The sequence below is a fragment of the Hyperolius riggenbachi genome, chromosome 1 (assembly GCF_040937935.1).
Source record: "Hyperolius riggenbachi isolate aHypRig1 chromosome 1, aHypRig1.pri, whole genome shotgun sequence".
Lineage (NCBI taxonomy): Eukaryota > Metazoa > Chordata > Amphibia > Anura > Hyperoliidae > Hyperolius > Hyperolius riggenbachi.
In genome coordinates, this window is record NC_090646.1 from 268811783 (window position 1) to 268826953 (window position 15171).

General features: G+C 48.9%; 1 protein-coding gene across 1 annotated transcript in view; it reads right to left on the reverse strand.

Moving 5' to 3' along the window:
- The window catches only part of LOC137547974 (coiled-coil domain-containing protein 158-like), a 29098-nt gene that overhangs the window by 6736 nt on the left and 7191 nt on the right, over positions 1-15171 (reverse strand). Inside the window, exons 4-5 of the mRNA XM_068271128.1 lie at positions 15049-15116; positions 12663-12845 (exon numbers count right to left, since the gene is read on the reverse strand). Coding sequence (XP_068127229.1) covers positions 12663-12845; positions 15049-15116 — 251 coding nt within the window. The remainder of the gene's footprint in view (positions 1-12662; positions 12846-15048; positions 15117-15171) is intronic.

Genomic DNA, 15171 nt, shown 5'->3' on the forward strand with positions numbered 1-15171 from the left:
AATTTCTTAAGTTTTTGTTTGGCTGCAATACTGTGTGATTTATAGTATGTGCTTAGATCACAGTGAACAGTGTCACTGCGTGGTTCTTTGAAATATGTTTATTGTGCTGTGTAGTTTCTGTTGCTGTGCTACTGGCTTTATTATGCTTGTGTTTGAGTGTTGCTGTGTAATGTTGTGTGGTCTACTGGTGGCTATGACAACTAACCCCCTCACCCTTTCAGTTCATTTTAACTTACTGGTAGAGATGGCTCAAAACTTCAGATTTTCAGTTCGCGACCTTTTGCGAACCGCAATAGACTTCAATGGGGAGGCGAACTTTGAAAACTAGAAAAATTTATGCTGGCCACAAAAGTAATGGAAAAGATGTTTCAAGTGGTCTAACACCTGGAGGGGGGCATGGCGGAGTGAGATAGACGCCAAAAGTCCCGGGGGAAAAATCTGGATTGGATGCAAAGCAGCGTTTTAAGGGAAGAAATCACATTGAATGCTAAATTGCAGGCCTAACGTGCTTTTTATTATTATTATTTAGTATTTATATAGCGCCGACATATTACGCAGCGCTGTACAGTGTATATATATATCTTGTCACTAACTGTCCCTCAAAGGAGCTCACAATCTAATCCCTACCATTGCCATATGTCTATATTATGAAGTGTAAGTACTGTAGTCTAGGGCCAATTTTTAGGGGGAGCCAATTAACTAATCAGTATGTTTTTGGAATGTGGGAGGAAACCGGAGTGCCCGGAGGAAACCCACGCAGACACGGAGAGAACATACAAACTCTTTGCAGATAGTGCCCTGGCTGGGATTCGAACCAGGGACCCAGCGCTGCAAGGCGAGAGAGCTAACCACTACGCCACCGTGCTGCCCAACATCTTGCATGTGTATACATCAATCAGGGAGTGTAATTAGAGTACTGCTTCACACTGACACACCAAACTCACTGTGTAACGCACCGCAAAAAGCTGTTGGTGTTGTGACGCTGTGCTGGACTGGTGCGCATCATGGCGAGAGTGCAGGCCGTGGCGGTTTTCAAGCCCATATGGTCGCCGGGCTGAGGTAGCTGAATGACAGAACAGTGGCTGTCCAGCTGATCAAACTTGGTCTGTCCACAATGAAGCAACGACCTTATTATCTTGGGTGTCCCCCCCCCCCCCTTCCCCGAGACACTCATATAGCCGGCGGTCATTGCTTCATTGTAATATGCAAGCCCCTTCACCGCGGCAAGGTAATGACCATGAAGGGGAATTGGCACATGTACATGCCTTTTGTTTTGTTTTTGCAGCTGCAGTGCTGCCAGAAAAATTAGGCAGGCATGTACACGTACCAGAAAAATTAGTATAGCGGCCGCTAGCAGCAGCCTTAAAAATTCAGGAATCCACCTGGAGTCCAGGACCCTATTGGTGGTGGCGGAGAAGGCTGTCAAGCGGCCTGCGGGCAGAGGTGCTGTGTGGGGAGCGACTTAGTCTTGGGGCAGGCAGAGATGCTGTATATGGGGACTGACTTAGAATTGGGGCGGGCAGTAGCCCTCCGGGATCCATGCCTCATTCATTTTGATAAAGGTGAGGTACTTAACACTTTTGTGACTTAGGCAACTTCTCTTCTCAGTGACAATGCCTCCAGCTGCGCTGAAGGTCCTTTCTGATAGGACGCTTGAGGCAGGGCAAGACAGAAGTTGGATGGCAAATTGGGACAGCTCTGGCCACAGGTCAAGCCTGCACACCCAGTAGTCCAAGGGTTCATCGCTGCTCACAGTGCCGGTCGAGGCGTTGGTGGAGGGTGGATCCAGAAGCGCTAAAGCGAGGCTTTGGACTAAAGAATGTCCGCATGTCCGCCATCACCATGAGATCGCTGGAGCGTCCTGTCCTTGCCTGCGTGGACATGGGAGAAGGATTACTGGCAGTGGTACCTTTATTCTGTTGTGCTGTGACATCACCCTTAAACACACTGTAAAGCATACAGTGATGTGAAAAACTATTTGCCCCCTTCCTGATTTCTTATTCTTTTGCATGTTTGTCACACTTAAATGTTTCTGCTCATCAAAAACCGTTAACTATTAGTCAAAGATAACATAATTGAACACAAAATGCAGTTTTGAATGATGGTTTTTATTATTTAGTGAGAAAAAAAACTCCAAATCTACATGGCCCTGTGTGAAAAAGTGATTGCCCCCCTTGTTAAAAAAAATAACTTAACTGTGGTTTATCACACCTGAGTTCAATTTCTGTAGTCACCCCCAGGCCTGATTACTGCCACACCTGTTTCAATCAAGAAATCCATTTAAATAGGAGCTATCTGACACAGAGAAGTAGACCAAAAGCACCTCAAAAGCTAGACGTCATGCCAAGATCCAAAGAGATTCAGGAACAAATGAGAACAAAAGTAGGGATGGGACGACGAATCCGGCGAATCCACGAATCCCTCGAATACTAGGTAATATTCGAGATTCGTGGACTCGAATCCCGACGCCATTTTCCGCTCGCCAAATCCGCCGAATCCCAATGCTGCATCGCCGCGCATCCGCCGCATAACCCGCTCGCAAGTGTCCTCCTCCCGCTCCCCGCAGCCTCCTCCGCTTGCCCCCTGCATAAATAAGAGGAAGCAGCCTCTCACCTCCAGCGTGGAGCCCGGAGCGGCAGACCTCCTACAGACTTCCTTATTCCCCCTAGTGACCGGCTCTTACTACGCATCATCAGTAAGAGCCGGTCCAGTGGCCACAAGGGGGAACTAGCAAGTGAAGGGAGAAGTCTGCCGGTCTGGGCTCCACGCTGATGCTGGAGGTGAGAGGCTGCTTCTCCTTATTTATGCAGGGGGGCAAGCGGAGGAGGCTGCGGGGGGAGGGAGGAGGATATGCTACCTACACTGCAGCCCCTCATAGCCTGCTACTTATACCGAAGCCCCCCATAGCCTGCTACCTACACCAAATCCCCCCATAGCTTGCTACCTATACCAAATCCCCCCATAGCCTGCTACCTATACCAAATCCCCCCATAGCCTGCTACCTATACCAAATCCCCCCATACTGAAGCCCCCCATAGCCTGCTACCTATATTGAAGCCCCCCATACTGAAGCCCCCCATAGCCTGCTACCTACACTGCAGCCCCTCATAGCCTGCTACCTATACCGAAGCCCCCCATAGCCTGCTACCTATACCAAATCCCCCCCCCCCCCATAGCCAGCTACCTATACCAAATCCCCCCATAGCCTGCTACCTATACCAAATCCCCTCATAGCCTGCTACCTATACCAAATCCCCCCATAGCCTGCTACCTATACCAAATCTCCCCATAGCCTGCTACCTATATTGAAGCCCCCCATAGCCTGCTACCTACACTGCAGCCCCTCATAGCCTGCTACCTATACCGAAGCCCCCCATAGCCTGCTACCTATACCAAATCCCCCCATAGCCTGCTACCTATACCAAATCCCCCCATAGCCTGCTACCTATACCGTATCCCCCCATAGCCTGCTACCTATACCGAAGCCCCCCATAGCCTGCTACCTATACCGAAGCCCCCCATAGCCTGCTACCTATACCAAATCCCCCAATAGCCTGCTACCTATACCAAATCCCCCCATAGCCTGCTACCTATACCAAATCCCCCCATAGCCTGCTACCTATACCAAATCCCCCCATAGCCTGCTACCTATACCAAATCCCCCCATAGCCTGCTACCTATACCAAATCCCCCCATAGCCTGCTACCTATACCGAAGCCCCCCATAGCCTGCTACCTATACCAAATCCCCCAATAGCCTGCTACCTATACCAAATCCCCCCATAGCCTGCTACCTATACCAAATCCCCCCATAGCCTGCTACCTTAACCAAATCCCCCCATAGCCTGCTACCTATATTGAAGCCCCCCATACTAAAGCCCCCCATAGCCTGCTACCTACACTGCAGCCCCTCATAGCCTGCTACCTATACCGAAGCCCCCCATAGCCTGCTACCTATACCAAATCCCCCCATAGCCTGCTACCTATACCAAATCCCCCCATAGCCTGCTACCTATATCAAATCCTCCCATAGCCTGCTACCTATACTAAATCCCCCCATAGCCTGCTACCTATACCAAATCCCCCCATAGCCTGCTACCTATATTGAAGCCCCCCATACTGAAGCCCCCCATAGCCTGCTACCTACACTGCAGCCCCCTCATAGCCTGCTACCTATACCGAAGCCCCCCATAGCCTGCTACCTATACCAAATCCCCCCATAGCCTGCTACCTATACCAAATCCCGCCATAGCCTGCTACCTATACCAAATCCCCCCATAGCCTGCTACCTATACCAAATCCCCCCATACTGAAGCCCCCCATTGCCTGCTACCTATATTGAAGCCCCCATACTGAAGCCCCCCATAGCCTGCTACCTACACTGCAGCCCCTCATAGCCTGCTACCTATACCGAAGCCCCCCATAGCCTGCTACCTATACCGAAGCCCCACATAGCCTGCTACCTATACCAAATCCCCCCCCCCATAGCCTAGCCAGCTACCTATACCAAATCCCCCCATAGCCTGCTACCTATACCAAATCCCCCCATAGCCTGCTACCTATACCAAATCCCGCCATAGCCTGCTACCTATACCAAATCTCCCCATAGCCTGCTACCTATATTGAAGCCCCCCATAGCCTGCTACCTACACTGCAGCCCCTCATAGCCTGCTACCTATACCGAAGCCCCCCATAGCCTGCTACCTATACCAAATCCCCCCATAGCCTGCTACCTATACCAAATCCCCCCATAGCCTGCTACCTATACCAAATCCCCCCATAGCCTGCTACCTATACCGAAGCCCCCCATAGCCTGCTACCTATACCAAATCCCCCAATAGCCTGCTACCTATACCAAATCCCCCCATAGCCTGCTACCTATACCAAATCCCCCCATAGCCTGCTACCTATACCAAATCCCCCCATAGCCTGCTACCTATACCAAATCCCCCCATAGCCTGCTACCTATACCAAATCCCCCAATAGCCTGCTACCTATACCAAATCCCCCCATAGCCTGCTACCTATACCAAATCCCCCCATAGCCTGCTACCTATACCAAATCCCCCCATAGCCTGCTACCTATACCAAATCCCCCCATAGCCTGCTACCTATATTGAAGCCCCCCATACTGAAGCCCCCCATAGCCTGCTACCTACACTGCAGCCCCTCATAGCCTGCTACCTAAACCGAAGCCCCCCATAGCCTGCTACCTATACCAAATCCCCCTATAGCCTGCTACCTATACCAAATCCCCCCATAGCCTGCTACCTATATCAAATCCTCCCATAGCCTGCTACCTATACCAAATCCCCCCATAGCCTGCTACCTATACCAAATCCCCCCATAGCCTGCTACCTATACCAAATCCCCCCATAGCCTGCTACCTATACCAAATCCCCCCCATAGCCTGCTACCTATACCAAATCCCCCCATAGCCTGCTACCTATACCAAATCCCCCCATAGCCTGCTACCTATACCAAATCCCCCCATAGCCTGCTACCTATATTGAAGCCCCACATACTGAAGCCCCCCATAGCCTGCTACCTACACTGCAGCCCCTCATAGCCTGCTACCTATACCGAAGCCCCCCATAGCCTGCTACCTATACCAAATCCCCCCATAGCCTGCTACCTATACCAAATCCTCCCATAGCCTGCTACCTATACCAAATCCCACCAGAGCCTGCTACCTATACCGAAGCCCCCCATAGCCTGCTGCCTAGACCAAATCCCCCAATAGCCTGCTACCTATACCAAATCCCCCCATAGCCTGCTACCTATACCAAATCCCCCCATAGCCTGCTACCTATACCGAAGCCCCCCATAGCCTGCTACCTATACCAAATCCCCCCATAGCCTGCTACCTATACCAAATCCCCCCATAGCCTGCTACCTATACCAAATCCCCCCATAGCCTGCTACCTATACCAAATCCCCCCATAGCCTGCTACCTATACCACATCCCCCCATAGCCTGCTACCTATATTGAAGCCCCCCATACTGAAGCCCCCCATAGCCTGCTACCTACACTGCAGCCCCTCATAGCCTGCTACCTATACCGAAGCCCCCCATAGCCTGCTACCTACACTGCAGCCCCTCATAGCCTGCTACCTATACCGAAGCCCCCCATAGCCTGCTACCTATACCAAATCCCACCATAGCCTGCTACCTATATCAAATCCCCCCATAGCCAGCTACCTATAACAAATCCCCCCATAGCCAGCTACCTATACCAAATCCCCCCATAGCCAGCTACCTATACCAAATCCCCCCATAGCCTGCTACCTATACTGAAGCCCCCCATAGCCTGTTAACTATACTGAAGCCCCCCATACTGAAGGCCCCTATACCCTGCTGCCTATAATGAAGGCCACTATACCCTGCAACCTAAACTGAAGGCCCCTATACCCTGCTACCTATACTAAAGGCCCCTGTACCCTGCTACCTATACTGAAGCCCCTCATAGCCTGCTACCTATACTGAAGGCCCCCTATACCCTGCTACCTATACTGAAGGTCCCTATACCCTGCTGCCTATACTGAAGGCCACTATACCCTGCTACCTATAATGAAGGCCCCTATACTCTGCTACCTATACTGAAGGTCCCTATACCCTGCTGCCTATACTGAAGGCCCCTATACCCTGCTGCCTATACTGAAGGCCACTATACCCTGCTACCTATAATGAAGGCCCCTATACTCTGCTACCTATACTGAAGGTCCCTATACCCTGCTGCCTATACTGAAGGCCCCTATACCCTGCTGCCTATACTGAAGGCCACTATACCCTGCTACCTATAATGAAGGCCCCTATACTCTGCTACCTATACTGAAGGCCCCTATACCCTGCTGCCTATAATGAAGGCCACTATACCCTGCAATCTATACTAAAGGCCCCTATACCCTGCTACCTATACTAAAGCCCCTCATAGCCTGCTACCTATACTGAAGGCCCCTATACCCTGCTGCCTATACTGAAGGCCACTATACCCTGCTACCTATAATGAAGGCCCCTATACTCTGCTACCTATACTGAAGGCCCCTATACCCTGCTGCCTATAATGAAGGCCACTATACCCTGCAACCTATACTAAAGGCCCCTATAGCCTGCTACCTATACTGAAGCCCCTCATAGCCTGCTACCTATACTGAAGGTCCCTATACCCTGCTGCCTATACTGAAGGCCCCTATACCCTGCTGCCTATACTGAAGGCCTCTATACCCTCCTACCTATAATGAAGGCCCCTATACTCTGCTACCTATACTGAAGGCCCCTATACCCTGATGCCTATAATGAAGGCCACTATACCCTGCAACCTATACTGAAGGCCCCTATACCTTGCTAGCTATACTGAAGACACCTTTACTTAGCTACCTATAGTGCGGGCATCTATGCCTGGGTACCTATACTGCGGGCAACTATACCATGGATCGCACAATTCTTATGTGCAGGATTCTTTAGATTCGAGATTCGAAAGTTTCGAGATATTCGAGAACCTTTTTAGATTCGGATCCGAAGAAATTGTGGATTCGTACCATCCCTAAACAAAAGTAATTGAGATCTATCAGTCTGGTAAAGGTTATAAAGCCATTTCTAAAGCTTTGGGACTCCAGCGAACCACAGTGAGAGCCATTATCCACAAATGGCAAAAACATGGAACAGTGATGAACCTTCCCAGGAGTGGCCGGCCGACCAAAATTACCCCAAGAGCGCAGAGAAAACTCATCCGAGAGGCCACAAAAGACCCCAGGACATCTAAAGAACTGCAGGCCTCACTTGCCTCAATTAAGGTCAGTGTTCACGACTCCACGTTAAGAAAGACTGGGCAAAAACAGCCTGCATGGAAGATATCCAAGGCGCAAACCACTTTTAAGCAAAAAAGAACATTAAGGCTCGTCTCAATTTTGCTAAAAAAAATCTCAATTATTGCCAAGACTTTTGGGAAAATATCTTGTGGACCGACAAGACAAAAGTTGAACTTTTTGGAAGGTGCGTGTCCCGATACATCTGGCGTAGAAGTAACACAGCATTTCAGCAAAAGAACATCATACCAACAGTAAAATATGGTGGTGGTAGTGTGATGGTCTGGGGTTGTTTTGCTGCTTCAGGACCTAGAATGCTTGCTGTGATAGATGGAACCATGAATTCTATTGTCTACCAAAAAATCCTGAAGGAGAATGTACGGCCATCTGTTCGTCAACTCAAGATCTTGGGTGCTGCAGCAGGACAATGACCCAAAACACACCAGCAAATCCACCTCTGAATGGCTGAAGAAAAACAAAATGAAGACTTTGGAGTGGCCTAGTCAAAGTCCTGACCTGAATCCTATTGAGATGTTGGGGCATGACCTTAAAAAGGCAGTTCATGCTAGAAAACCCTCAAATAAAGCTGAATTACAACAATTCTGCAAAGATGAGTGGGCCAAAATTCCTCCAGAGCGCTGTAAAAGACTCGTTGCAAGTTATCGCAAACGCTTGATTGCAGTTATTGCTGCTAAGGGTGGCCCAACCAGTTATTAGGTTCAGGGGGCAATTTCTTTTTCACACAGGGCCATGTAGGTTTTGAGGTTTTTTTCTCACTAAATAATAAAAACCATCATTTAAAACTGCACTTTGTGTTCAATTAGGTTATCTTTGACTAATAGTTAACCAGCTGAGCGGTCTGGACGAGCTCAGCTCGTCCAACACCGCCAGCGGCTGCCGCTCAGGCCCTGCTGGGCCGATTTTAATGAAATAAAAAGCAGCACACGCAGCCGGCACTTTGCCAGCCGCGTGTGCTGCCTGATCGCCGCCGCTCTGCGGCGATTCGCCGCGAGCAGCGGCGAAAGAGGGTCCCCCCAGCCGCCTGAGCCCAGCGTAGCCGGAACAAAAAGTTCCGGCCAGCGCTAAGGGCTGGATCGGAGGCGGCTGACGTCAGGACGTCGGCTGACGTCGATGACGTCACTCCGCTCGTCGCTATGGCGACGATATAAGCAAAACAAGGAAGGCCGCTCATTGCGGCCTTCCTTGTTTATTCTGGGCGCCGGAGGCGATCGGAAGATCGCCTCCGGAGCGCCCTCTAGTGGGCTTTCATGCAGCCAACTTTCAGTTGGCTGCATGAAATAGTTTTTTTTTTATTTAAAAAAAACCCTCCCGCAGCCACCCTGGCGATTTAATCAGAACGCCAGGGTGGTTAACGGTTTTTGATGAGCAGAAACATTTAAGTGTGACAAACATGCAAAAGATTAAGAAATCAGGAAGGGGGCAAATAGTTTTTCACATCACTGTAGTTGCCAGCTTGTTCTGCAAGTGCTGAAGCCTTTCTGCCTTCAGTTGAGTTGGTAACATGCTCGCCACTTTGTGCCTATACCGAGGGTCTAGTAGCGTGGCCACTAAGCCTGGGTACTTTGACACAAATCTTTGAATGACTAGATTCAGCACATGTGCCATGCAGGGTACATGTGTCAGCTTTCCCAAATTCAAAGCGGAAATGAGATTGCTGCCGTTGTCACACACCACATTGCCGATCTCCAGCTGCTGCGGGGTCAGCCACTGATCCACCTGTTTGACAAGAGCAGCCAGAGGAGCTGGTCCAGTGTGACTCTCCGCTTTGAGGCAAGACATGTCTAAGATGGCGTGACACCGTCGTACCTGGCATGCAGCATAGGTCCTGGGGAGATGGGGCTGTGTAGCTGGAGAGGAGAACGCAGCACCAGTAGAGTTGTACTGCCACTCAGCCAAGGAGGAGAAGGATGACGACATCGAAGAGGATGTAGCAGGAGGAGAGGAGGTGGCAGGAGGCCTACCTGCAAGCCGTGGAGGTGTCACAAATTGGTCCGCTGTACAGCCATGTACTCACTGCTTGCCATCGGTCACCAGGTTGACCCAATGAGCTGTGTAAGTAATGTACCTGCCTTGACCGTGCTTGGCAGACCAGGCATCCATGGTCAGGTGGACCCTTGACCCAACGCTGTGTGCCAGAGATGACACCACTTGCCTCTCAACTTCCCGGTACAGTTTGGATATCGCCTTTTTAGAGAAATAATTGCGGCCTGGCATCTTCCACTACGGTGTCCCAATGGCCACAAATTTACAGAAGGCCTCAGAGTCCACCAGCTGGTATGGTAACAGCTGCTGAGCTAAAAGTTCCGCCAAGCCAGCTGTCAGACGCTGGGCAAAGGGGTGACTGGCAAAAATTGGCTTCTTCCGCTCAAAGATTTCACTCACGGACACCTGACTGCTGCTGTGGGCAGAGGAGCAGGAACCGCTCAAGGTGAGAGGCAGAGTAGAGGAGGATGGCTGTGATTGTGAAGGTGCAAGGGAGAAAGAGGCTGAAGATGATGCACCTGAAGGATGAAGAGGAGAAGGAGGGTGGCTTTTCTTTTGTGTGCTGCTTTTGCTCAGGTGCTCTTCCCATTGCAGTTTGTGCCTTTTCTCCATGTGCCTTTGTAAGGCACTTGTCCCTACGTGGGTGTTGGCCTTTCCACGGCTCAATTTTTGGAGGCAGAGAGAACAGATGGCATTGCTCCGATCTGAGGCACACATTAAAAAAATGTCCAAACCGCTGAGCCCCCCTGTGGTGATGGAACTATGGTTGCATCAGCAGCTGACGTTGAAGGGCATGTTGGCTGGCTGTACATAGGTGGTGATACATGGCGCCAGACACTACCACCAGCTCTTTCTGATGACAAGCTCCCCCTGCTTCTTTCAGGAACTCGTCTCCTCCTACTCCTCTCTGACCCCCTCTGAACTGTCCCCCTGTTCATCTCCTCTATTGGGAACATACGTGGGATCCATATCATTTTCATCATCATAATCATCCTGCCCAGCTTCGCTTGCCTCAGACACCTCCAAAACTGCACCAACAGCAGGTACTTCATCATCCCCCTCCGCACACGTTAAGTCCATAGTGTCGCCTAACTCAGATATATGAGATGGTGTAACTTGCTTAGCGCCTTCATCTGGTTGTAACAATGGCTGTGCATCAGTGATTTCCCCACCAAGTAACTCCTGCGAACTGTCAAATGCAGCGGATGGGGTACTTGGAGTAGCGCTGGTGGCTGCGGAAGATGAGGTGTTCTGTGTTAAATAGTCAACCACGTCCTGACAATCTTGGGAGTTGATGGGACGTGCCTTCTTCTGAGCACTGTACTTTGGTCCAGGGCCGCACAAAATCACATCACCACGCCCTCGCACAGACCTGCTGGGTGGCCTTCCTCTAGGTCTGCCTCTACCTGTTTTGTCCGTTTTGTCCATATTGGGGGGGATGAAGTGAAAGGTATGCACTGACTTGACTAATACAATGTGCATTCACACGTGCAGTTAACAGGTATGCACTGAGTGGTGTATCACACTGCGCGCACTCACGTAGGTGGATGGGTGCACTGAAGTGAACGACAGGTAGTAGTAGGTATATGCAATGATGGGTATTAAAATGTGCACCTGTCACACACAGACAGGTACTGGACAGGCACAGTGACACTGCGTGCGCTCACATAGGTGGGTGGGTGCACAGTGAACAACAGGTAGGTATTTGCAGTGGGTATTACAATGTGCACCTGTCACACACAGACAGGTACTGGACAGGCACAGTGACACTGCGTACGCTCACGTAGGTGGGTGCACAGTGAACAACATGTAGGTATATGCGGTGGGTATTACAATGTGCACCTGTCACACACACAGGTAGTAGTCACTGAATGTGCTGGGCCTGGCAGTGGCACACACAGTAGGAATTACCAAGGATGTCTACGCAACACAAGTGTCAGTGGGACACACAGAAAAAAAAATAGATCACAAGCACAAGATTAGCTCTCAAAAGAGCTGTTGTGGGCTGCTTTTTTAGCAATAAGCCAGGAGCAAGCTAACAAGCCTACAAGAGCCTAACTAAGCTTTGCCTATGAGAGTCTGCAGCAGCTATCCCTTCACTAATTACTGCAGGCACACGAGTGAATGAAAAGCCTGACGCTGCCTGCCTTTTATAAGGGGGGGTGGGGCTCCAGGAGGGAGTGTAGCCTAAATGGCTACAATGTGCCTGCTGACTGTGATGTAGAGGGTCAAAGTTGACCCTCATGATGCACTATGGGGGCGAACCGAACTTCCGGAAAAGTTTGCGGTTCTCTGCGATCGCGAACCCCGGAAGTTCGCCGGGAACCGTTCGGGCCATCTCTACTTACTAGTATACTCCTATTTAAAAGCCATAACATTGAAATGCCTTGTTTATAGTGCTTAAAGTATGAAGAGAGTATTGATTGATATATAACAATGCTCAACTCAGAGTTGACCCTTCGTATTGTACTGCTCAATGTATTACTAGTTGGATACCAAACCCCTTGCATGCTCGACAAAACTATTTTGCTACCGATCACCGTTTGATCAATACATGGTCTGAAACGGATTGTTAGCTTGTTGATTTGGTAACCTGGTCTTACCACATCACTGGTAGATTTGATCAAATTGAGAACATTTACATAGATACAGTTATTTGGGTTGAAAAAAGACATATGTCCATCGAGTTCAACAAGAAAACAAAAAGTACAACACCAGCCTGCTCCCTCACATATCCCTGTTGATCTAGAGGAAGGCGAAAAAACCTTACAAGAATACCAGAATAACAGACCCATGCCTTGTTAATTTCAATCTAGGCCAAAAACATGTAAGAGTAAATTGTAATGAAAGCATACCATGAGCAAAGCTATCGCTGCAGTTCTCTCCTAGGAAGTGATGGCTTTCTGCAGTACCATCCACATGGGTGTCACAGAGAGGAGCTGTCAGCAATGAATGCACTGGCGATCTCGCTTTCCTTTCTTGGCTCCCAAAATACTTTGGGGAGGAGGCATAATAGGGTCTCTCCAGAGTCTGAATTTCTTTAACACAAATAGATGTAAGACTTATTACCATAGTCACACTTTGCAATACACAAGGTATATCTGTGGGTGAATTAAAGTCAATTATTTGTACACCAGATTTAGTAAAAGAAGAACAGTGGATTAGCGGTACAGACACATACATGCACTTGCAGTGCAAATAGCTTTTTCTTTCTTAAAGCACACCTGAAGTTAGAGGAATATGGAGGCTAACATATTTATTTCCTTGTAAGCATTGCAGATTACCAGTTGTCCTGCTGATTTTCTGCCTCTAGTAGTTTTGCCACAGACCCTGAACAAGGCTGCAGAGATCAGATGATTCGGGCAAACATCTGACAAGATTAGCTGCATTTCTATTCTATGCTAAAACAGCGCTCACACGAATAGCACAATCACAATTAATATACAGTGTTAATGAATGAAAGCCTATAATACTAAAATCATGAAAACAAAATAAAATAAAAACATATTAAAAAGTCCACACTATAGGATCAAAAACATGTCATTGTAGCCAGCAGCACAAATCACATCCATGGGCATAAATTTGCATCCTTCAACATTCAGGTGAGCTATGAAAGGAAATAAATATGGCAGCCTCCATATTCTTTTCACGTCAGGTTCCCTTTGATAATACCAGGGCTGCTTAGACTTATTTAAAAATGATCCCATCGATGTTGCATGCAACTGGAAACAAAAAAAAATCATTATTTCACTAATCTTTTGGCATTACTTGCCATGGTCTGATATGACCCAGGTGATGGTTGCAAATTGAGCTGTTGCACCTGATAGATGACTTTAAGTCATCCAAGACATGCTTCCTGGGATTCTGACTTTCCTATAGTGATCTCCAGTCTGATAGAAGCTAACTGAAGCGCCCTATGTACGCCTGGGACGTTTAACTTGTGTCAGCACTGTTTCAATCTGACAATGAATCTAGTGCCAATGTATACAAACATTCTATTAGATACAGCTTTCTTAGCTCTCAAAAGCTAAGCAGGTAATTTTGGCGCTTTCGGCATTATAGACCGCGCCGCATAGACCGCAATGTTAATATCAGCAGAGGGAGTTTTTAGCGGTGAAGGTGGCACTTATATCGGCGGAGATTGTGGTGCAGGGGGTTGGTTAGGGTTAGGCATCATTAGAGGGAGTGCTAATTACACCAGAAAGGAAATGTGTGCATCAACCAAGTGAACCTGACAAATCTGGCTTTGCAAATTTGGCCTATTGGCTAATCACGAGACATTGCTCATGCAAATATGCATTTGCTTTCGCATGCCTAAATATGCAGGGTCAAAAACCAAAACCGCAAAGCAATCGCCCTGCGGGAATTAGTTCATGCTACATAGCACTATCCAGGGGCGCCACGGGGAGGCTTCCCAATGCCCCCATACAACCGGGGGGCCGCGGGGGTCCATATCTTTCCTTTGGAGGCAAGTGGTGAATGGCTTGTTTTAGGAGGTGAGAGCCCTGGAGCAGGCTGTTTGCGCCTGCCCTCCCCTTATGTGTCGCGTCCAGGTCATGCGCATGTAGCAGAACGCAATGAACGTTAAGGTAAGTGCCTGTTTTTAATCTTGGGAGGTGTGTGCGGGCGGCTCTTCCCGGCGCTGGCCACGCTGGGGAGATCGCCTGCACCCCCCAGCCTCCCCCTCCGGGGTGTCGCTGTGTGGGTTCCAGGCGGTGAGAGAGCCTGGGACCCCTGCGGCCCCCCGGTTGTATGGGGGCAATGGGAAGCCTCCTCGTGGCGCCCCTGGATAGTGCTATGTAGCATGAACTAATTCCCGCAGGGGGATTGTTTTGCGGTTTTGGTTTTTGACCCTGCATATTTAGGCATGCGAAAGCAAATGCATATTTGCATGAGCAATGTCTCGTGATTAGCCAATAGGCCAAATTTGCAAAGCCAGATTTGTCAGGTTCACTTGGTTGATGCACACATTTCCTCTCTGGTGTAATTATCATTAGAGGGAGGGTTTAAGTGAGAATAGGGTCATGTTAGGTTATATTAAAATATTGGTAAAAATTACCAGTATTTTATGATCGGCATTAGCTGAAGCCCAATAACAAAATATCGGTAATTAACGGATATTCTACTAGTGGCTTTCCCTGAAGCCCAGATTACCGTGGTGCCCTTTTTCCATGTATGCCTCAAAGGGGCAAACTGCAAACAATGCATTACTGAAGATTTAACAATGAACAATAAACCCACCAGAGTCAGTAGTTAATAAAGAGTGTTTCTTTTCTTCCAGATCAGCCGTGTGCAGCGTTAAAGGCTCCCTATCAGAAGAAATTAAATGTCAGCTAACAATTTATTGACACTTATTCAATGTAC